Source organism: Neopsephotus bourkii, unplaced genomic scaffold (genome assembly GCF_033783945.1).
Source record: "Neopsephotus bourkii isolate Nb327-2 ecotype Australia unplaced genomic scaffold, CSIRO-AGI_Nbou_v1 NB_126, whole genome shotgun sequence".
Classification (NCBI taxonomy): Eukaryota; Metazoa; Chordata; class Aves; order Psittaciformes; family Psittacidae; genus Neopsephotus; species Neopsephotus bourkii.
Window position 1 is genome coordinate 816,539 of NW_026900643.1, and position 24,114 is coordinate 840,652.

At 38.1% G+C, this 24,114-nt stretch overlaps 1 protein-coding gene across 2 annotated transcripts in view; it reads left to right on the forward strand.

Moving 5' to 3' along the window:
• IQCK (IQ motif containing K) overlaps window positions 1–24,114 on the forward strand; it is a 49,823-nt gene that overhangs the window by 836 nt on the left and 24,873 nt on the right. For both annotated transcript variants that reach the window (XM_061367067.1, XM_061367060.1), the window contains exons 2-7: window positions 782–837; window positions 2,466–2,604; window positions 4,387–4,484; window positions 11,697–11,749; window positions 11,894–11,971; window positions 22,869–22,953. In XM_061367067.1, coding sequence (XP_061223051.1) covers window positions 782–837; window positions 2,466–2,604; window positions 4,387–4,484; window positions 11,697–11,749; window positions 11,894–11,971; window positions 22,869–22,953 — 509 coding nt within the window. The remainder of the gene's footprint in view (window positions 1–781; window positions 838–2,465; window positions 2,605–4,386; window positions 4,485–11,696; window positions 11,750–11,893; window positions 11,972–22,868; window positions 22,954–24,114) is intronic.

The following is a 24,114-nucleotide window of genomic DNA, read 5'->3' on the forward strand; positions in this document are numbered from 1 at the left end:
TTAAAAGTAGGTATTTTGTGTTAAAATGGCAATTTGAAATGTAGGGATAAACTTTCTTATTCTAATATAACTCATCTAAGCCATGTGTAGTATGTGTGGAAGTGGCAAAGCCAGTAAATCTGATTATAATGGTAGAATGGTAAACCTGGGGTTGGCTGCAGGAGTTTCCTATATCGTGGAATCTGTAAGATTTTTTCATATCCATTCCATTGTCCTCATCTTTTAATTTTATTCCCCTGGTTTTGCCTTTTGTGTTTTGATTGATTGGTTGGTTGTTTTGAAGGTGGCGACTAGTGCTTAGTAATGTCCTGGAGATTTAATTGCTTATAGAGGAATACAAATTAAAAAGCAGTATTATACACTGGTAAAACAATGGCTAATACTATGCAAGCATCTGCATTTAACTTACATTAAAATATTCTAAATTGTTAATTTCATTAAAGATCTCTTTCCATTAAAGAATTATGTTATCACTGAGAACCTGGGACTTGACTTAAACCGCAGACAAGAGGCTCTGAAGTTCTCACTTGTTTGAAAACATTAGAATTCATGTTAAACATTTGTGGTATATTAAATTTTACTGTTTAAATCTGGACTAGGTATCTTCAGAAAGTAATCACAGAATCATAGAATGGCAGCATCAACTACCAGAGGGTTATGGTTAACCCATCAGAGGGTTAAAGGAGGACCCTAAATATAGAATCATAATGTTTGTTTAAGAGAAAAATAGTTACGTTTTTAAAGTCTTCTGAATAAATGTCATACTTCTTTTTACTTCCAGAGTATGAAGCAGAGCAGCCTCAATTTCCAGATGGTCCTGAATCAAAACAAGAATATGTGAGTATCGTTCAATAAAAAAAATCTGTATAGGGCTGGTTTTAGAAATATTTTGCATAACTAAATGGAAAAATTAGATACCCACAGAGTACACTCATTCATAAAATGAAAAAAAGAAATCCCAAAACCCAACGATATTTTGCAAACAACTTCTGTGACTCAACAAACGTAATATTCCAAATAATTACTTTATTTAAAACAATTTGGGTGGTGTTACACTAAAATTAGATTGGCAGCTGTGTTTGGTTTGTACATCTTGCTGTCTTTTAGCTGCAACTGTCTGCTTCACAGGCAGGGCTCTGAAGCATGCCAGGAGCTCCTTTGGGTGGTGGTTGAGCAGAGCGAGTACTGCAATACACAGGAGAGGGGAGCAAGCACAGTGACAGTTGCTGCCCAGTGTCACATATATGATAGGTCACATAGACGTGGCCATTGAAATTAGTGGATTAAACCTGGCCAAAGTGGTTTGGAGTCTAATTTTGATAAATTCAGTCTAGGAAGATTTGTGTGGCAGACATAAAAATTTAAGAAAGACAAACCAGTTTAAACCTTTGGCCCCAAAAGTTCTAGGAGCAGCAAGATCAATTCTTTTGGGCATCTCATACAAAGTTAGCTTTCATTTATATTAGGCATTTCTGTAGGTGTGTTATCTTATTATTCTTTGTTATTTTAAAGCTATTTTAAGACATGGTTTAAAATGTCTGACAGTGGGTCTGTTTAGACTTACCCTGTCTCCCCAGATGAAACTGGTTTCATTCCAGGCTGTTATTAAATTTGAAAACTGAACTCTGCTTGAGGCATTAGTCTGGGCAAAATATATTGATATATTTGAGCATTGAAAATGAAATAATATACCTTGTTACACTGATTTTTTGTATCCTGCATGTATTAAAAAGGAATCTCTGCAGTTATTGACATACAGTATATTACAAGTGTAGTGGCCTGATCCCACCACCTGCTTTGCAGTAGCTCATAAATCCAGTTGAATTTAAGGTGAAACTATTCAGGTGATGTAATTTTCATAACATATTTTCATAGCAAACTCTAATGTGGTGCATTCTTGGGGATAAAAGGCTGTACCTGTCTTTCTGTAACAGGTGTAGCTCAGTGTCTCTTAAGAGTATTTTGCAGGCTCAGTTCCTGCACTCCTAAAAACATCCATAAAATTGTGGGCTATCTTTTTTTTTGATATCCATAAATGTCCCTGTGTGGGGAAACTAAGGATTTGCTCTGAATTTGTCTATGCTTTGTTTAGAAGGAATGTTTATTTTCTTTATAAGGCAAGTGTCAGGACTCCTGAACCGTACAGAAACATAAATTAATTTTCAAAGAATTACTATTTCTTGCAAAGACTAAAATATTTTTTAATTGTGATATCTCACCTTATTCTCTTAGAAGCATTCATATACCTTCTGTTAGGTTTGGATGTTTTTATTGTGCTGGAGCTGTGCAGAATTTTTTAAAGCTTAATTCTTTCTTTGAAAGTACTCATAAAATAATGAAACAATTTAATATTGAATTAGAAATTATATTTTTTTAACTGACTTTATACTTTTTCATGTTGAATTGGATTTTTTTTTTACAGTCTTCATTGGGATATTTATATAGGTTACATTTATCTTGAACAGGTGTCTTTGGAAGCAGGAATAGCACAGCCATTATGTATGGAACAATTTTTTTCAGCCCCTGCAGCTGATACTTCTGTCCAACAGTTGCTTTCCACACCCAAGGCAGATCCCCTTCCAGAACCACCTGATGCAAAAACGTGTAAGTAGGAGTATGTTATCTTGAACCCTGCTGTGATTATTTTTCTTGCATTTGGCAAGGGTTTGTCATTTGTTATATTTAAAGTGTTAACAGCTACACCACCTTAAGTGGAATTTGCATGATCAGACCCCTGGTCTGTAAACAGGGAGCCAGCTTGGTCAATTGATCAATGGAAGAAAGCTCAACTGGTGCATCATGAGTCAGTAGCATTGTCTAGCTGTTAAGATAGGTTCTGTCTCTTCCAAATAAGTGACATTTTATTTAACCACTTAAATCAGAGAAAGGCAAGCATTTTCTCCTCTAATTTAATAATGCAAAACTAGGATCAATAAATTAAATAGACAATTGAGTTTGAAAACTGCTTTCAAAATATCATCTTTGCCTATCTGCTTACAAATTAGAATGGAGACAGCTGTAAAGTTTTGTTCCTCCATTTTTATCTATTTCTATACTTTATAAAATTTACCAAGTACCAATGTGTTTTTATTATGCATTTTAGCCTGCCTGTTTGGCTCTTCCTCTCTTCCATTCATTTGTGACCATTAGGAATTTAGGTTGCTAATCAGAAGCAGTATTACCCTTGGCTATTATACATATATAGTGTCCTTCCAGTTATGAATATTTTTTGGCAGGACATGAACCAATTAAAGGTATAAAGCAGAGAATAAATTTTCAGCTGTGTTGCCAGAAGAGAACACTTCTATGACTTAAATCTTTACTGACCACACCATACTTACTGAATGGCAGGCAGTCTGCCTTTAAATCAAGGACAGTCCTTTAGCCAGTAAGCCATGCCTGCTTGTCTAGGATCCTAACAGGTTTTGGTTTGTTCATCTTTCTGAAGGAAGTGCTCTTATGCCTTCTTATAGGGTCAGGCTCCCTGTTCACTCTGGCCCAGGGGTTCAGTGCCTTCATAGAAAGGGGTAGAAGGCTCCCCACTTCACCCAGTTTATGATGCTGAAAGGTCCTGTTAGGGAAGATGGAGATGTGGGACAAAGCTGAGAAGGAAAGGGCGCTTGAGTCTCTAAATTGAGCAAACATGTAGCTATTAGGCTATATGTAGAGGAGCATGGGCCATAGCACTGCTAGGTTTTGGTGATTAAAAAAACTGGAACTGCTTGCTTCTGCATGGAACTCCATGTTGCCAGTGTGTGTGAGGACGTGAGGTATGGCAAGCAGTAAGGGCGGTGCAGTGAAACATGAGAGACATGCAAACTGAGACATCCCTCTCAAGTTAGGAAATCTGGGTGCATGGAGGCACATTCAAATTTCTGAAGGATCTGGCAAGTAGGAAGTAATTATAAGAAAGAAATCACAGCACCACTGAAACATAACCTTGATTTTTTTCCTCTATCTAGAAATGGAGTTTTATGACCAACTCTGTTACTGCACATTGTGAAGGGCATGAGGATAGATACCAAAAGTGGTCTACCTGTAACAGCACTGAGTTCAGGGCATGCCAATTTACTTTTCTTTCTGTCAGGGTAAATTAAACTGCTTCTGGTGTCTGAGCTTCCTCGTTTAAAACTAAGTCTGACATCTCTAAGGAGCACTGTAGTTTGCAGTGTTGATGCACCTTTAGTATGAAATTTACTCAAGTTTATGTTGCCTTGGCAGAAGAGAAGACAGATTTGTGTCTGTATTTGCACTGAATTAACCTGTTTAGTTTAAGCTGTGGTGGTACTGATAAAATAACTGCTATTTAGTTTATGATATCTAATGTTTGCTTTTTTGTGAAATCTGCATGCTTACTTGTAAGTAAAGGCTGTGCTGTTTTCTCAGGTCCTCCTCGAGAATACTTAGAGTATTACATATTTCCAGTACTCTTACCCGGAATGGTGGAACTCTTGCATCGAGCACAGGAGGAAAAGTGTTTTGAGGTTTGTTTTCAGTCCAAATCACTGGCAGGAAATCAGAGTTTTATTTCACGGGCTGTATTTCTTTATTTGTTTTTTGCAAGAAAACCAATCACAATAATACGAAATAACATAGCATGAGGTGTTTTGGATCTGGTCTTGGATATTGTTTTCTCCAGTGATTTAGAATAGTTTGCATATTGCACTCGATTGTTGCGATGATGTCTGACTCCCAACCAATCCTCCTTAAATATGCAGTTGTATCAGCCTCAATAGTGCTGTATTCTAAAGAAAGAGGTTTCTTTTCAGGTTCATACACTCTATTGAGGGTGAGATAAAGAATTTGAATTTTATTTCAATACTCAAATATTTTTGCTGGTCTGACATCCTAACAAAAGTGTATTTTGTTCTTTAGCTGTTTAACATTCAGCGTGAATTCCATTTATTTGGAAGCCAGGGTTTTCAGCATTAATGAGCTTATAAAATTGTACATTTTAAAAATAATTTTGTTACGTATATTTTTATACATTTGGTTTCAGTGTTTGTGTGCATAATTATGTCTGGAGAGACATTCCTCACTGTATATAGGGAATGCTTAAAAAAGCATTAGAACTGGTGCAAAATAAAGCTCATTGCATCACCAAAGCCTAACTTGAAAACCACCAGGAATAGATTAGATACTGGGAGTTTTGGGGTCTTCCATCATTTCTGCTATTTTCTTCAACCATAGAAGCAATTATTTTTTTGCTTCTTTCCTACTTTCTGCCTTTCATCCACACTTTCCAATGTAAAACCTCTCCATATTTTTATGCCTGTGGCAGAGCCTCCTCTTACTTGCAGCTTCGTAATATAAAAAAGCAATTCATATAAATGCAAATGCAAATTTCTCCCTTTTTCTACATAATACACATCTGAGAAATACAGTCTGTGCTCTTGAGGTTATTGATTAAAAAGATAGTGAAGTGAGGAGGACTTTGTAACTATGGTTTATTAATCATCTTAAGCCCTGATCTGTATATATGGTAATAGACATTATGTGTGCTGTTTGCTGCTGATCTGTACATGCCTCACGCAGCCAACATACACAAAGTTTACCACACTTGAACAGGCACCCCAATCCAGCATTTTAAATCCAGATTGATACATTTAATAACAATAAGTTATTTCAGTTTTTGCGTAGATCGTCACAAGGTTTGTGTGTCTATGAACTGGTTCATTGATAGATGTGTGTGTATGTATTTATAATCTGTAATTAATACAGGTGAAATAGGAAAATGGTTCATTTACATGTCGTTATGGCATGACACCTCTATGCATCATTCCTGCCATCACATTTACATTACCTAGCCAAGAACAGTTCAAACATGTATATTATTCATCACACTTGTAATGAAATCTACATTGATTAGGGTTTTGGGTTTTTTTTTAAAGGAAGCACATATCCTTTAACAGGGAAAAGACGTGTCTTACAGCTGGCTTAAAGTACAGTCCTTGATAGATGATCCGTATTTCTGGAGGCAATAAACCAGCACTTAATACAAAAACGCCGGAATTCTTAGAAATACTTCAGTTTCAACCTCAGGACAAATCTTAGGTTACTTTGTCTATTTTTAATCTGAGCAATTTTGCAGAGCTTCAGTAGTACATAGATCAGAAAGTACCTGTTCTCAAAACGGATTTTCTATGGGTCTGTGCTGCTTCATAGTAAGCTAGTAAACCCAATTACTTTTTAATGTATGGAAATGTCATGAAAGTGAGCATATCTGTTAAAAAAGAGTGATTTTTGTCATTACATGACGGGATGTCCTGCTGTTTAGTTTTAGTTTAGGAAAGCAAGCTTATGTCAGATGATCATTTTCCATTGTGACATCATTTCTTCCTCCTTTTGAACAATAACTAGTAAAACAATGGCTCTTTGTGCTTGCCATATAACTGAATATTTATGTTCTTTTCCATTACTGTCCAGGTGCTGGTACTTGGACAGTCTATTTCCTGATCTGACTTAAATACGTCTTTTCAAATTGCACTTTTGTTTTGTAAGAAATGTTTTGTTCCATGTGGATTTGGATTAAAAAACATGCTATGGTTTGTATTTAAATGGTTAGCGCAATAACTGGAACAGATTTAGGATCAAAAATAGAGCTCTTAGAAACCCAGAGAGTTAGTGACAGGGAGAAAGGATCTTGTGGTAACACCAGAATATAGCTTCAAAAACCAGGAGAACAAAGAGTAGAGGAATTTGTGGAACTCATGAGAGAGCAGGAGAGGAGCATGATTAATTGTGATTAAGCTACGTGCAGCCGTGAAGGAGGGAACAGAATACTGGGTTTGAATTTTGGCTAGACATGCATCATTAAAGCTTGTGAAGGGCAGCTGTACAGCATAAACCGGTGGAAGACGAATGGAAGGAGCACTGGAAGAAAGGGAGGAATAATGGAACTGACTGCAGTCAGCACTGAATGAGCCTGTGAGAAGAGAGGGCTCGTTGTGGTGGAGCCTGCAGAGCGGGTGTTCGATGAGGCACACCACAGGTTCCCGTGGGGTGAAGGGGAAGGAGGCTGACTCAGCGGCGGGGGGTCGGAAGCCGTGCGCACCCACCGCCCGCCGGAGCGCCATCTTGAGGCGGCAGTGCAGGAGGGGCGGCGTAGCTCCCGCGGGGCGTTTAGCCTTCAGCCAAATCCAGAGGCTGTTAATGTCTGCCCAGCCGCTGTAGGGAGAGCTCACAGGTACAAGCATGTGGGAAGTATTTTCTTCCATGAAAGAACGACAGCCACTCTCTAGATGTGCGCCCTGCGGCCGTCCGGCTACCGGCACCGGGAGCAGACTAGGGCAGCCCGGTCCCAGGGACAGGGAGCCCAGCCACGGACGGAACTGTCACGGGCAGGACTCATCCCACGGGCTGCTGCCACCTGGCAAAGAGTGCTTCCATGCTGTGTTCTTCCTCCCTGCTCGATGTTCATTCCCGTGCCCCTGCTTAGGAAAGCTGTTGGGACTTCTAATTTGTGAATGCAGGAATTCAGGTTCCAAAGGTTTGGAAGAAAGTGTGGGCAGCCTCTTCGGCAGATGTAGGTGTCTTACTGCATATTTATGTCCTTTTATAACGGTTTTGATGAGCTCAACCTATACAAGCTTATGTCTTAGCATAAAGCAATGCTGTTTGACAAAAAGCAGCAGTGATGCACCTGCAACTCAAATCTAGAGTGGCCTCAGTAACGGCCTTCTGTACCTCTGCGTGCCATGAACAGGCAACAAATAAAACCAGCAAACACGGAGCTCAGTGTTTGTTATTTCCAGCCCAGCACCTACACTTTCTAATTCTTACACTGGATAATTGTTTTTAGTTCTAAGTTCCACTGATTTTCTCATCTTCCTGTTGCTAAGTAAGGGAGTACCAGGACCAAGCCGTCCGCAGGTGATTTTAAGAGCAGAGGTATCTTCCATGGGATCAGGTCCCGGAGTCACTGTCAGCAGCCTTTGAAATGAAACACCTCTGTGGTGCAAGGGGCAGCTCAGCTTCCTGAACCATTCACCCTTCCCTATCTACACAGTTAGCAGTTTTGCACAGTGTATTATTTTATCTGGAGTACTGCATCCGGCTCTGGGGCCCCCAACATAAGAAGGGCATGGTCCTGTTGGAGCCAGTCCAGAGGAAGCCACAAAGGTGCTCAGAGAGCTGGAGCACCTCTGCTATGGAGACAGGCTGGGAGAGCTGGGGTTGTTCAGCCTGGAAAAGAGAAGGCTCTGGGAGACCTTGTAGCAGCTTCCAGGCCTAAAAGGGGGGGCTACAAGAAATCTGGAGAGGGACTTCTTACTAGGGCATGTAGTTACAGGACCAGGGGTAATGGCTTCAAACTGGAAGAGGGTAGAACTACCTTAAACAGTAAGAAGAAATTCTTTATTCTGAGGGTGCTGAGGCACTGGCACAGGTTGCCCAGAGAAGCTGTGGCAGCCCCATCCCTGGCAGTGTTTAAGGCCAGGTTAGATGGGGCTTGGAGCAACCTGTTCTGGAAGGTGCCCCTGCCTGTGGCAGGGGGTTGGAACTGGATGAGCTTTAAGGTCCCTTCCAACCCAAACAATTCTATCATTCTATGATAAAAATTACATTGGAGAGTTGTTTGAAATTGTGGGATAGGAGATCAGATCATGGGACAAACAGAAGAATTCAAGGAAGAGATCAGAAAAGATGCACCTGTGTTTGAAAAGGAAGAATTATAGAATCAGATGGGAAAGTCAGGAAACGAAGATGGTTGTGCTGAAAGTAGTCATTTGTTTCGGAAAGAAAGCTGCAAGATCTTATTTGGAAGGCTATATAGAACAACTATAACTTATTTGGAAGCTATAGCAACTTAAACATTTAATTTAAAATAGGCTGTCTTGCGTTACGTAGTCCATATGAGAAATCTGGAAAGCAAACTCCTAGAAAAACCACCAGCTGCTAGATACATTTGCAGACTTCAAACTGACATAAATATGAGAACACCCTGCAAAAGCTTAGTTTTTAAATTAGAGATGAAAGGAACCTATTAGCTTGCCCAGTGTATTCCCTTGCTGATTTTTCTTTTCCCTAGCATAACTTCTCCTGTGCTTTATCCTATCTGCTGTCAAATGTCTCTGGGGGAAAGACAATTTTCTTAAATCTTTTCTCTCATGAGAACTGGCTAATGCATTCATTTTTCAGCATTAAAATTGAACAATGTTTAAATGTTTTTATTAGCATAATTCTGACTTTTCTTTCTAGCTCGCAATCACAGAAGGAAAGTGCTGTACCAGACGCTGTAATGGAATATATTATATTTAAAAGTGTGATAGATCAGGGAAAGTGAATGGAAGAAGGTTTTCTGATGACTTTACCAGCTTCTGATCACCAGTATTTTGCATGCTTATTACCAAGCACATCATATTTAAACTGAAAAATGGGAAATTAATTCTGAATATAAATAGTTTATAAACACATCTTCAGGTTAACAATGCACATTGTGCAGATATTTCCTGTGTTTATCCTGATTCATGCAGCATAGGAGGAATGTGTCAAAGGCAGGTCAATTTATGTCATTTTTTCCCTTCTATTAATGTTGCCTGCTGTGCAACTAATGATTTAATTCACAGCAAAGGGAACTGTTTCCTGGCAAAAGAAATAACAAAGTAAAAAAATACTCAGCTTGACCAAATTCCTCCTTGATAAGTTCACTGGATCTAACAAGGATAAGGCAAGATAAATTTGATTCCTTTGGTGATGGCTGTTTTGACAAGACTGTTCCGATTGTGTTTTCCCATTGCAAAGGAAAAGCAATTTACTTAGATTAAATCACAACTGCAAGATTAAATTGAATTTTGTTGTCAAAGTATAGAATTTATTCTCTGAAACAATTCACTAAGTGATGGCACACAGTTTCATACTGTGATTGCAAATAGCTGTACAGTGATTGTAAAACTCTGCTGTTAGTTTTCAGATTCTGTTCAAGTCAAAATTTGTCAATTTAACATCTAAAATGACCAGTAGAAAGCTCTCTAGTGAAGTTGTTGCTCTCTTAAAGCTCAGGTGTTTGGCTTCTCAGAACAGTTTCTCTGGTATTAGCAGGACAAGTGTGAAAATGCCTTAAGGAGATGTGTTTCATCCCATAGCTACATGACTACCCCGTGTTCTTCACTGTGTAGTCAGCACCCTCACATAATGTTCCTCTTCCACTTTTCCTGTAGCTGGAATAATTGATTGACCCCCAAATAATGCTATTTGTTAATATCCCAAATGGAAAGAATTATGCTATGTACAGCACTTTTTTTCTACCTCTCTGTTCACATCCCCCAGTTCTTTTTACATCATATTCTTGTAGCACAGGGAGAGACACGGCGAGGATAATGCATAGAATAAAGTCATTCGTCATGCATTACATTTCCAATTACATGTTTAGGATATTTTTCTTAGCAGGTGGTAATAGTACCTTCATTTCTTACATTTTAATCAAGACTCCAGCCTTTTTCATGACATTTAGCAGTTTCACAAGTGTGTTTGAACAGTGTGAATTGTTTTCCTAAAAAGTAGTAATTGCAGTTGAATCCCCTATTTGACAGGGTAAGTATTACCTTCTGCAAGGGAGCTAGAGCTTTCTCTTAGCTACTTTGATAAAGCACTCAGCCTCTCTGTTCTGTGGGGGCTTAATGGCTTCCAGTGTTGACTCTCTGGCTGTGCACATCCATAACATATCTCATGTAAGAGAGATTCAGAAGGTGCTAGTTAAGGTCTTCTGTTATTCCAACCAGAAATCTGCATTATCTTCTCCACATCATGGTTACTCTGGTTTGTGATAAGCAGAATAAGCACCAGTACTTATTTATACATTCAGTCTGTAAAGATGGAATGTGAAAAGGAAATCTGAGAAAAGGAAGATCCTAATTAATTCTGTATTGATCAAAATCAGTGATTTGAATTTCGAACTCAAAATGTGTTTTACAGTGTGCAGTGCTGTCCAGCTTAACAGGTACTGGCTTCAGGAGTCGCTAAGGATAACCCATTGCATAGCATTTTGCAAAATCAATCCACCACAATCTTCATAGTAGTAAAGAAGTCTTAGAACTGAAAGCAAAGGACACAGATGTTTAGCTCCAAAGCTCCAGGTTTTGAACTTTTTTACCTGATTCTCTGTAATGTCAGTGGTACCCATGGTTGTGGATATATATATATGACTTGTTGCGGCCTTCCTTTCTGGGTTACCCAACAGATGATTTTATCTGAGCAACCATATAACACTCTCTGTGTGTCTTACTTATGACACCTTCAAGCTGGTTCCATGCAGGAGAAAACAATATTCCATCAATGTTCTTTCTGTGCCTTGGAAGCAATGAAGTAGTTGAAGTATGATAATAGAACTTTGAACAAAATGGCAAGTAATTTACAATGTGTTTTCGTATATGAGTTCTGTGAATTTCCTTGCAATGAGATTGCCACTTGGAAAGCACACTGGAGATATTTGTTACAGCTACACTGCAGCAAATGTCAAGATAGTGTATGTAGAACTTTCTCAGTCATTTTTGACTTGACTTGAAAGCGTTCCACAGAATTTCTAAAGGTTTGGCTGAGCCACTGACTGTTGGCAGTAGCAATATGAAAGTAGACAGAGTAATGTACTGCATATTTGATTTAATAAAAGCAGTCAATTTAGCTTCTGTTCCTCTCCACTAGTAAAAACATGTGTCCAGTCCAAGGATAATAAATAATTTGAAACTATCTTTTATCTTTAGAGAATAAGGACCAAATTTATTGCCTGTGATTTCCTCACCGAGTGGTTATACAAGTAAGTTAATCATGGCTTTTACTATTAATTATGCTTGATGAATCAAAGGCATTAATTTGCCAATCGAATAGTTGAAATCTAAATTAATGAGTTGTTTTCTTCTCTTTTCTTTCTTTCTTTTTTTTTTTTTTTAATCTTTATCAGCAATAACCCAAAGAGGAAAGATGAGTCATTCACAGAATTCTTTTCCATTCCTTTTGTTAAGGACTGGCTAAAGGACCAGTAAGTTATCACAATACTCAGAGTAACCTTTCTCCTTTTATTCTTTTTCCCCTGGTAGTTCAAAAAAGTAATAGAGCTTTGATGTTACAGTTGTGCCCTCTAATTGCCCCTTTACTGTGTGAAACAAAGAAATATGTGATACTTTCTAACTTGGTAGTGTATTAGTTACAAGGTGTTTTGTATCAGAATTGTTCACAGATAAATTAGCTTAAAATTCCTAAATATTTTAACTGTAGATTGGATAGCATTTGAATAGTCTGGTAGTATTATGAATATCTTTGTACTAAGGAACAAAGCTGTGTTTTCAATGCTGCTTCCTACTATGGAAGTCTTTGAGGATATGCAGTCTAGAAATTCTTCCTCTAACTGTAAGCAGCTGTTTTAAAAATACCTGCAGCAATCCTTGGTGTCAGGGTACGTTTCTGCAGACATTTATGACTCTGCATCTGAGAAATGAACTTGTTTTGACAGCCTCAATCAATATTCTTCATTATTCCTGTGGAATCAAACTACACAGTAGTTTTGAAAGAAATGTCACTGTCTTTGAGACTGCATTTTGTTTTAAAATGGAATTGTTGTATCAGAAGTAAAGTAATAGTCCACAGTGAGAGGATAAGAAAACTACAGAGGCCAGATTTAAAGGAAATTTTGTGGTTTGGAAACTGATTATGAACTGTGGTGAGGTTGTCATACTCATTTCTTAAGCATACTGAAGAACCACCAGTAAGGCAGTTTTGATACCACTGAATTGAATTAATATTTGTACCTAAGATAAATCAAAGATAGCAGTTTTATAAGCATTTCTTTTGGAAGTAAAGCTGACCAAAATCTCTCCTTGTTCTCCGCTGTTCTTCACCCCAACCTGCTTGTAGGCAACCTAATCTGTGTGGTTGGATGCTTGGTTATTCTGATCAGGGGCCTACTCTGAGTTAGAAATCTCTCTGCCAAAACATGTGAGGAGGTTTTGTGTAGCTATTTGAAATATAGATAATTTCTCCACTCTGGTTCACCTGGGAGCATGACAAACCTTTGTATTGGCACAATGAAGGATTAAAATGAAGGGCTCAAGGCAAGGTGAAGAGAACAAATGGGCTGCTAAAATATAGAGGTGGTGGAAGGAATTGCTTAAGTCAGCTTTGCCAACAAGAGAAATACACTGTGGAATCACAGCCTGAATGACTCATAGCTTCTGTTAGTACTTGTGCTCCTAAATAACGTAGTGACAGCTCCACAAGGACACTGAAGTGTCAAAGTCCTGCTTAAATTGATACACACTTGATCTCAAATCCTCTAAACAAATAGACCTTTAAAAATAACAGTTAAAATTATTAAAACCTAACTTTTTATGCAAATACCTTAAAATTACAGATTTCTTAACAAATATTGCTTATAAAGTAAGCAATTAGAGCATATGAAAGCTTGCAATACTAAATAACAATAAAAATGGAGAATTCATCATTATGTCCTCCTGGATAGGTCATAAATAGTTCATTATTGTATCTTCCCAAGTATCACATTTAAAATGCAATTAATTTTATGCTTTTTTATTGTAATTTCCATTTTTATTTGTAAAAGAGTTTGCTTTTTTTAACAGGATTTATGAATATGTAAGAGACAATCTGCTAAAGTGTGCTGGTCAAGTTTTGATGGGAAACAGCCTTATTCCAACTGTTTAGATGGTACAATTAAGAAAAAGAAGTAAAAAGCATTGCTGCAATTTTAGGGGGTAAATTCTTATGTTGCTTTTTCAGTTACTTGTCTAAATTTGGAAAGCATTCTGTGAAGTCTGTTAAATAGGAATACATTTCTAGGCTGTGTTAAAATAGGGTGTATCAGAGCAAAGTGGTCTTCATGCTTGAAAAAAAAGGAAAGAAAACAAAACCATAAAAACTCCAGAGAAATAATTTTTTGTTCTATCAGAGATGCAGCTTTTTTTTTTTTTAATATATTCCATACTTGAGTATGACTTTTTTTGGCTCTCCTCCAGTGCCTCCAGTTTTTTCTTTGAAGCTCAGTTCTTCTTTTTTAAAGAATAATCAAAGCCACAGTCTTATGACCCCCACTCTCTGTATTCTGTGTTTCTAAATGAGATCTTGCAGCCTACTTTTCCTTTATAAGGACCCAAATGCTGTATTGGTTTCCAGAATTTGAAATGCAAACATGGCACCTTCAGAAGCTGGGTACTGTAGGTGAAGGAGCTTGTAAAATTTGGATTTCCTTCCAGCTTTAGTATTTATAGTAATTGCTGTGCCATCAGTAAATAAAAGCCTCAGTAGAGTTAACCTTGTTTCTACTGGGATCTGTGAGCTACCAGCAGTACTGACAAAATTTTATATCCCTTGGGAATTCTTGATTCATGAAGCAGATTTCAAAAGCACTGGAAGGAGCAGCCTCAACACTGACTGGTAATCTACATTTCACATCCAGGAGAACACATTCCTCTTGTCTAAAAGGGCAGCTGGACCTTTCAGAGGACAAGAAACTGGAGTTTTAACAAGAAACTAACAAAAGTTTTTTTTGGGAACTGGCTGAGGTACATACTGGTGTCCCTATTCCTACATTGAAGCCTGCTGATAACAGCCAAGCAAAGTAAATGGAATTAGAGCCTTGAATGTTTTGTACTTCTATAAATATGCTAATGAGCAACACAGTTGCCTTTTGTCAGCATTTTCCAGTGGTGTTTCTGGTTGAATAGCGGTGAAGCTCAGCACAAGTAACCAAGCTCTATGTACTGAACCAGGAACTGGGAAAGAGTGACCTGTGTTTATGCCCTGATTCCCCTTAAATTTTACTTTTCTGGCATAGTTAGACTGAGTCTTTGTTCTGAGTATCACAGGAGTATCACTATCCAACTTTCTTTAGCGTATTAATGAAAGAAATATGAAGAAAACAATAAAAATAGTTCCACTGCTCTGAAAGAGAGTGATAGCATAAAAGTCTACTGTCATGTGAATTTACTAATATGGCAGAATTATTCAAGCTCACCTTCAAACCTTTACAGTCAGTGAAAGAGAAGGGTGTACGGATCTGTGTTAGGAATAAGTATAAGTATTTTCCTAGCTGTTGAAGATCACTTTTTGAACGCATATTTAACAGGGTTACAGGAACTGAAGGTGTGCTTTATAAATAAACATTCATACACCAAAATTGTTTAGCTGTATTTTCTCATTTTCTGTATAGAGGTATTCACTTGATATTCAGTTCCGAAGGACACATTTCCTGGTTTATTCTATGTCTGCTAAAACAAATGTACAGATACAGAGAAAATAAAATTATCATGGCTTTAATGAAGTGGACAGCTATAATAAATATATATATATGTATATATAAAGTTATTAATCAATCTCACATAGTGGCTTTTTGCCAAATATCTGTATATTCACATATATACATTGATCCCCCTCCCATTTTAATTAGGGAAGTCTGCTGGTCTCAGCTGCCTTTACAGTTGACTTCATTGTCAGTTCTCAGATGGCCAATAGGGGTAATTTTGCATGGATGACTGCTTGCTTTCTTTCCATAATGTGCTCAGTTTTTACAGGCTTTGCTTTCTGCACACTGCTATATTTCACTAGTTTGTCTCTAAACCAACCATGTTCAGAGTATATTTGATTCACATTATATTTTTTCTTTCATTGTCTTCAATAATTTGAGCTTTAATTTCCTTTTTTCTTTTTTTTTCTTTGGGGGGATGGTATGCAGCACATTTAGTTGTAATAACAGAAAAATCCAACAAATATGTCTGTATGGATGTTAGTCTATGTGGATCTAAGAAGTATCGCTATTACAGCTGTACTGCAGGATTTGAGTTAATGAAGGAGAAATTTTTGACTTAAAACCCTACCCTACAACTGTGTGTTGGAAAATTGCATGAAGTTGTTGTATAAAATATTTATATTGTGTAATGGTTTTATGTGGTTGAGGTTCTGCGGCTCAAATCCTGAGGCAGTGATGAAACTTGCCTTAATTTATGTAAAGATTGTCCAAATAGCAATGAAAAAATTGAAAATGTATTAGTGGCTTGTGCCATCTTCTTAATGTTGCTGTTAGAGCATTAAGTGGAGGTTATTCCTTCTGCTGTTAGCTTTTCATGTTTACAGGATACAAGGTCTGATCTAAAGTACACAAACATAGATGGAAATTTGCCCGTTAACATGAGTGGACTTTGGAATAGTTCCATGTTTGATTTCCTTCAGTCCAAGACCACAAACACTCCTACAGACTATATCAATACTGGTACTCCAAAAGAGAAAATTAAGGCAACACACTGTGACTTGCAAAATATGTAGCATTATGCAAGGAGGGCTGAGTTTTATCATTAAAATGGGTAAGTTCTCCCAAAGTAAAAGGCATATTGAGAGGCAAGAAAGCTACTATAATTTTCAGACAGAAATGAAGACAGAAGATTCTTGCTCTGCCACTGTCTTGGCATTTTCTCACTACTAAGACTTCTTGCTGTGCTTCCTCTAATTCCTCTCACATTCTTGTTATCGTTCACTGTTCTGCCTCATTCCCCTGTCTGTTATATGACTCTGCCTCCCCAGTTAGCAGCTTTCTCATGTTAATTCCGCACTATCTTTTCTTTTTACCACGTCTCCATTATGAAAAGGTAAATAAGTGTTTTAGAGGTTTGTATGTGTTAACAGCTGTATGCATGTTATCACTATGACCACTTTGATGATACTTCTGAGTGTAATTTTACGGTTTTGTTATACTGTAATATTTTGAATCTTCAGGGGGAGGGGGAAGATTTGTGGATTTTGTTTGCTGGTGTGGGTTTGGTGTTTTTTTGTTAAGAATTGTGGTTGAGACATAAATGAAACAGGAAATTTGATTGTTCATAACATACAGCCTTTGTATGTGAGGATACTCAAAGTACAGAAGCGTTTTCAAAAGACCAGCAAAGCAGTTTAGGATGCAGAGAATGGAGGGGGCAAAAGGGGTCAAAGTGCATTTTTTTTAATTCTTCATTTAGCTATTGACAATATCAAGGAGCTTTTATTTGGAGGTGATAGAGAAGAGTTCAGGCAGGTAGCAGGAGTCACACTTCAAAATATCTGCTCCTTTGCACTTCCTTTCTAGAAGGTTAATTTTGGTTATTTTTACAGTGCTTCAAAAATGTACCCTTCATGTAATGCACAAAATTGTTTTCTTATATATTGTAAGGTATGTTTTTCTCCAAATACTTTTCTGTTATTCTAGTGCATTTAGAATACTGCAGAAGAATCATAGAATCATAGAATAGTTAGGGTTGGAAAGGACCGTAAGATCATCAAGTTCCAACCCCCCCGCCATGGGCAGGGACACCTCGCTCAAAACCATATTACCCAAGGCCTCGTCCAACCTGGCCTTGAACACTGCCAGGGATGGAGCATTCACAACCTCCCTGGGTAACCTATTCCAGTGCCTCACCACCCTCACAGGAAAGAATTTCCTCCTTATATCCAATCTAATCTTCCCCTGTTTAAGTTTTAACCCATAACCCCTTGTCCTATCACTACAGTCCCTAATGAAGAGTCCCTCCCCAGCATCCCTATAGGCCCCCTTCAGATACTGGAAGGCTGCTATGAGGTCTCCACGCAGCCTTCTCTTCTCCAGGCTGAACAGCCCCAACTTTCTCAGCCTATCTTCATACGGGAGGTGCTCCAGTCCCCTGATCATCCTTGTGGCCCTCCTCTGGACTTGTTCCAACAGTTCCATGTCCTTTTTATGTTGAGGACACCAGAACTGCACACAGTACTACAAGCGAGGTCTCACAAGAGCAGAATAAAGGGACAGGATCACCTTCTTTGACCTGCTGGTCATGCTCCTTTTGATGCAGCCCAGGATACGGTTGGCTTTCTGGGCTGCAAGCGCACACTGAAGCCAGCTCATGTTCATTTTCTCATTGACCAGCACCCCCAAGTCCTTCTCCGCAGGGCTGCTCTGAATCTCTTCTCTGCCCAGCCTGTAGCTGTGCCTGGGATTGCTCCGACCCAGGTGTAGGACCTTGCACTTGGCATGGTTAAACTTCATGAGGTTGGCATCAGCCCACCTCACAAGCGTGTCAAGGTCCCTCTGGATGGCATTCCTTCCCTCCAGTGTATCAACCGAACCACACAGCTTGGTGTCATTGGCAAACTTGCTGAGGGCGCACTCAATCCCACTGTCCATGTCAGCGACGAAGATGTTGAACAAGACCGGTCCCAACACCGATCCCTGAGGGACACCGCTCGTTACTGGTCTCCAGCTGGACATTGAGCCATTGACCACAACTCTTTGTGTGCGGCCATCCAGCCAGTTCTTTATCCACCGAGTGGTCCATCAATCAAATTGATGTCTCTCCAGTTTAGAGACAAGGATGTCGTGTGGGAGAGTGTTGAACACTTTACACAAGTCCAGGTAGATGACATCAACTGCTCTACCCCTGTCCATCAGTTCTGTAGCCCCGTCATAGAAGGCCACCAAATTGGCCAGGCAGGATTTCCCCTTAGTGAAGCCATGCTGGCTGTCACCAAGCACCTTGTTGTTTTTCATGTGCCTTAGCATGCCTTCCAGGAGAATCTGCTCCAAGATTTTGCCAGGCACAGAGGTGAGACTGACTGGTCTCTAATTCCCTGGGTCATCCATGTTCTTTTTGAAAATGGGGGTTATATTTCCCTTTTCCCAGTCATTGGAAACTTCACCTGACTGCCATGATTTTTCAAATATGATGGCCAGCGGCTTAGCAACTTCATTCACCAGCTCCTTCAGGACCCACGGATGGATTTCATCAGGACCCATGGACTTGTGCACGCTCAGATTTTTAAGATGGTCTCGAACCAGTTCCTCTCCTACAGTGGGCCCAAGGTCTTCATTCTCACAGTCCCTGCATCTGCCTTCCAAGACTTGAGTGGTGTGGTCAGAGCCTTTGCCAGTGAAGACCGAGGTAAAAAAGTCATTCAGAACCTCAGCCTTCTCCAAATCCTGTGTAGCTAGTTCACCTGAGAGCTTCCTGAGGGGGCCTACATTGTCCTTAGTCTGTTTTTTAACAGAAATTTCTTTCTGACTGTTGAATAGTTGTATTACTTCTTAAAATGTTACAGAGGAAAGTCTCAGTTTGCACCGAGTTTTATCTGAGAAAATGTTCCGGGTGTATTTGTTAGGTGTCTGGGGGAATATTTCCTGTAAAGCTGTGAAGCTCCTACAGTGACAGTGTAATACGTGATTAACATGTCTAATTGGTTTCAAACAGGTCTGATAAATCAGTACTTCAGTGTCTGATTGCTTATGAACAATGTTTTTCCTGCTTTTTGGGTGAATGATCTTAATAGCGTCTGTAGGCAGAGATTTTGAAACATGCATTTTCAATCAAAACAATGCTTTTTCATTGTTGTGCATATTTACAACTCTGGATTAGGCATTGTAAGAGCAAGTCTTAATGAAGTCAGGTGCTGCTATAGTATTTCTAGATTCTCTGGCAGAAAATATGAAAGAAAACAACTTTGAAAAATTTCCAGAACTTTTTTGGTTGTTCAGATCAGGATGTGAATTATTGGAATACTTTCAAACCACAGACTTTATCAGAGGAGTTACACAGATCACCATGTCATTTATTTGCGTCTCCTATGTTTATCCCTGTTCTTTGGTCAGTTCTTGTGTCTTTTAGATTATGAGTTTTGCAGTGACTCTGTCATTGCCTGTGTTCACACATGATATAAATACTCAAGAACAATAACCATCACAGTCAAATTAAAGGTGAAGCGGTTGTTGCTGTTTAATATGGCAGTAGCTGTCGTATTGAAACATAGAGGCCTCCAGAAGGCCTGATCCTTGTGATTCAGTTTGCTTCACTATTTCTAGAGACAAGTTTTCTGAAAACAGAGAGAAACCCTGATCATTCATGGGCTGTGCCTGGATATCCCACTGTCACTCACACACCTTCCGTCCCAGGCACTGATGCTTTCTGTAGCTGGCACAGTGGTCCTGCAGCAGCTTGCTGTGAGGCTGGTGGTTACATTTGGTGGTTATCTGTTACTGTGAGGGAATAGATTTGAATAAAATGAGCAATTATGAAATCCTGAATTATAAATAGTGAAAATTTTGCTCAATTAATTTTTTTCTTGTATTTCCTTTTCAAGATAAAAATCAGACCTATCTGTCAGAGACACACTGGGAATTTAATGACAATTGGGTGTTCTGGACATTACTGTGTAAAATCAGTGACTGTATAAAGTGCTCATCAGCATGGCTATGAACCCCAAGAGGTTAACTTCTCTATTTTGGTGACAAGATAATGGAGGGTCTTTCCCCCCCTCCCTTTTTGAGAATTCACTGAGAAACCCAGCTGCTGCCCATGAGGAAATCAGATATACATCTTCAATAAGAAACCTTTTCAATACCTCATACATTTATTTAATCCAAGTCTTTTGTCTATCTTTTGGGTGCCACATTCCACCTGCATAGTGTAACATAATTAGTAAGTATCTTGCATAGTCAGGATTTGGGCAAGTTTGTTCATAAAGCAAGAAACAACTTTCCTCTGTTTCGTGTCTGCTTTATTCAGAGTTGGTAAAATACAGTAGTTAGGAAAAATCATTTTACTGATGCTCTTTTACATCATTTAACTTACATTAAACAATGTAGCTGATATATATATATCTCTCAAAATAGGTATCAACATGTTTAATGCATGGGCTTGCATAATCAAAGACTAAACAGGCAGAATATAGTTAGTGTCAGTTTTAATCTTCTTGGAGGCATACAGCTGTCTTCTGCCACAAATGATATATTCCCTTTTTTCCTAGTTCACTGCTGAGGGGTGATTGCCTCTGCTCAGATTCTATTTTTATTTGACCTGAAGCCAATTGCGTATATTCTCTCAGACAAAACTGGACCTGGTATGACTTCTCTTCTTTAAAGCTGCCCTGTTGAAATGATTGATGTCATACTGAAAACTAAGTCCTGTTCTTGCCTGATTTTTATATGAGTTTCTCAAATTTAGTGTTGGATTATAAACTAGACATTTTTCTAATTTGAAAATGAAAGCAAATGAATGCTAGAGTCAGCCTTTCAGGCTAAGAGACTTCTCAGCTTGTTCTTTGGAGATGTGCTCATTCACAGAGAAAGTTCAATGTCTTTGATATAACTGCTGTAAAATATGTAGGTCTTTCTGTGACTTTCCTGCTCAAAGTTTTGGTTTTCAAAAAAGATCAAAAATAGAATAGAGGCTGAAAAGCCTATCAGGTAAACCAGCACAGCCCAACTTTGTTTTTGTCTGATCATAGGAAGCCGCTAGCTTTGCTTGTCCAGCACTTCTGATTCCCTTGAGCAGTAGAAATGCTAATTAATGTTCACAGGGCTAAACCATTGAGCTTAATAGAGAGACTTCTTTTTATTTTTGCCTTACTTCTACTCTTCCAAAAAGACCAAGGTTTTCTTTCACGTTAAAATAAATGTAGGCCAAAACCCAGCTGACATGATGATACCAATTTAGCTGAGTACACAGACTAAAATGGTGCAGTCAGTGTAGCATTAGATAATAGTTAAGATTGTGCTCTAAGTTGAAATGCTCCTTCACTGAAGACAAGCTCTAAGAGCAAGATGTCAGAGACCACAGGAAGCTTACCAGGGTAGAGACTAATATGAATGAAATTAAGTGAAGGGAAAATGTAAGCTGTCAAGCCTCCTAGCTTGAGCTGTAATATAAGAAAAAAAATATAATAAAGAAATGGCAGAAGAAATGTTTTAGCCAGAAAATGTAAGACTGCATAAATAGCTTGCTAAATGGTGGTCATTACAGTATATCTTTAGGTATATATTTTATAGTATAAATATGGTAAATAACATTTCTGCATTAGTTGCATGTGTCTATAAGATGATTGCTGCATCCAGATTCATAAGTTTGTGTTCAGTGTGTTTCCCATACAAGGAAGAGTGGCTCGTAGCAGCCCTTCTAATCCTTTGCTAAATCTAGTGTTCATAACAGGTATTTTCATGAGTTGCAACATTATAGCCCTATAGTTCATTAGCTTAAAATTACATTTATTATGAAAGAAACTTCATCAGTTAGTTTTATCTTGTCCTTTCCAATGGATGCTTTCTGATCATTGTGTATGAGAAAAAAATCAGCATCCATGGAACGTGGCTTTTGGGAAGCAGGATCTGTTACAGTGATTTGAGGTTTTGTTAGTGATGGCTGAATTGTAATTATAGTTTAGAATGTTTCCCATTAAAATTGGTAGTGACAGAATCAGCAAACATGTTACCCAATTACTGTAAATTTTGACTGAAAATTCTTGACTTCACATATGTATTGCTTTCTCTTATCACCAAATAATGTGTATATTCAAAGTAAAATTTCAGTGTTTTAAGAACTCGTTTAGACATTTGTAAACATGGACCCATGCTTATGCAGTTATGATAATAATTACATTTTGAGTGCATTGTAATTTTTAGTGAAATCATACTGTAAATTAATGTACTAAAATGTATTTACATTCTGTGTATTTAATAATTGTTATAAGCATTTATGTCATCAGGCTGTTCATTGTTTGCACGCACACTAAAACCTCCTCTGCTTTTGAAATAAATGGCACGTTTACTTCTCTTGCCCATCTCCCGCTGCCACATCAGACTTTACTGTAATAGCTGGAACTTGAAATCCATGTAGAAGAATAAGAAAGATTACGTCTCTTGATGTGCTATTTATGTATTATTATTTTTTAAAAGAAATGGTTGTAGTAGACATAACATAGAATGTATTTTTAAAGGAGATATTCTTTGCACATTTTATCTTTGGAGCAATAAGCAATTGTGTCTTTCAAGCTCCTGAATAACCTTTCTTCTTTTTTTTTTCGTCAAATATGCTGTTAGGGAAGAAAGTATTTTATATTTATAGGCTGTCCAAGTACAAAACATGTATTTATTTTTTTTTAAGTCCTAGACGACCAATTCCTCTCTCTCTCCTTCTATCAGAAGAAGAAGCAAGCATAATAATTCAGTCCTTCTGGAGAGGTTATCGGGTAAGAGTAATCTATAATTATTTTGCTTGATGTTGAAAACTGTAGAACTGTGAAGGCCCCAGGGAAAATCCTTACATAAATTTTAAGTAGGGGATACTATAAATAGCTGCTGAGACCCCCCATGGTTCATTGGCTTTGTATGTTGCTTTGCCTTATGCCTAGTGACTACAGTTTTTTCACAGGCATTTTTGCTGATGCAGTCTCACTGTTTTCCTCAACAAAAGAAAATGCACAGAAATTTGGTTTTCAAAAATACAATTAACCGTGATCAACTTTTTTTTTTTTTTTTTTTTTTTTAAATCTTTGACTGGTTGCTAAAGGATGAAGTGTTAACTTTGCTTCATGCAGGGATATGTGAGTGAGTGAGTACGTGAGAAGATGCACAAAGGAGGACTGGTGGGGTCTGTTAAGAAATAAAAGCATACAGAAACAAACGATAAAAAAATTGAGACCAATAATGAGACAGGATATGTAGGAGAGGCATGAACTTTTATTCAAGGAAAGGGAAAATAAAGTGGTACTAGTAGTATAACACTAACAAGATCCTTATTTGAGGGGAAAAGCAAGAGGCATAAAATAAATGCAAAGAAAATGGGCTAATGCTGTTCTTGTGGAGGGTAACAGCCATGCTAACCCCAGGGTACAAAATAAATTACTTTGAAAATCCTGAACAGATTTTATCAAATACTTCTTTGAAAGGCTCTAACACTTTCAGGCCTTGGAAAGAAATTGACTTGAAATTCAGGTGACACTGGTGACAAAGAAATGTCTTTTGACTGCCTTTATCAAACTTTATGCTTGTAAATAGCCTTCAGTTATAGCAGGAATTTCATTGTGACAGACAGTGAGACACACCTCTGTCTGTATGTTAGGTATTCTTTAAGTAACAGTCACTATAAAACACTGCTAAGTTTATCTTTACTATTTTTAACAAGCATGAATATATGAGTGGATACATAATATGCCATGAAACCAAAGATGATGACATACCTTGAAATGATCTTCTTGACTGGAAGATTTGTGTGATGCTTTCTGCTTTTTCATTTTCCTTTATTTTTCTTATTTTAAACCAGAGATGGCATTGACACTAACATTAATTAGCACTGACAGCCTCACTGCAGGCATCCTTACAGTGGTGTATTGCAAAGGCAGCCATTATGC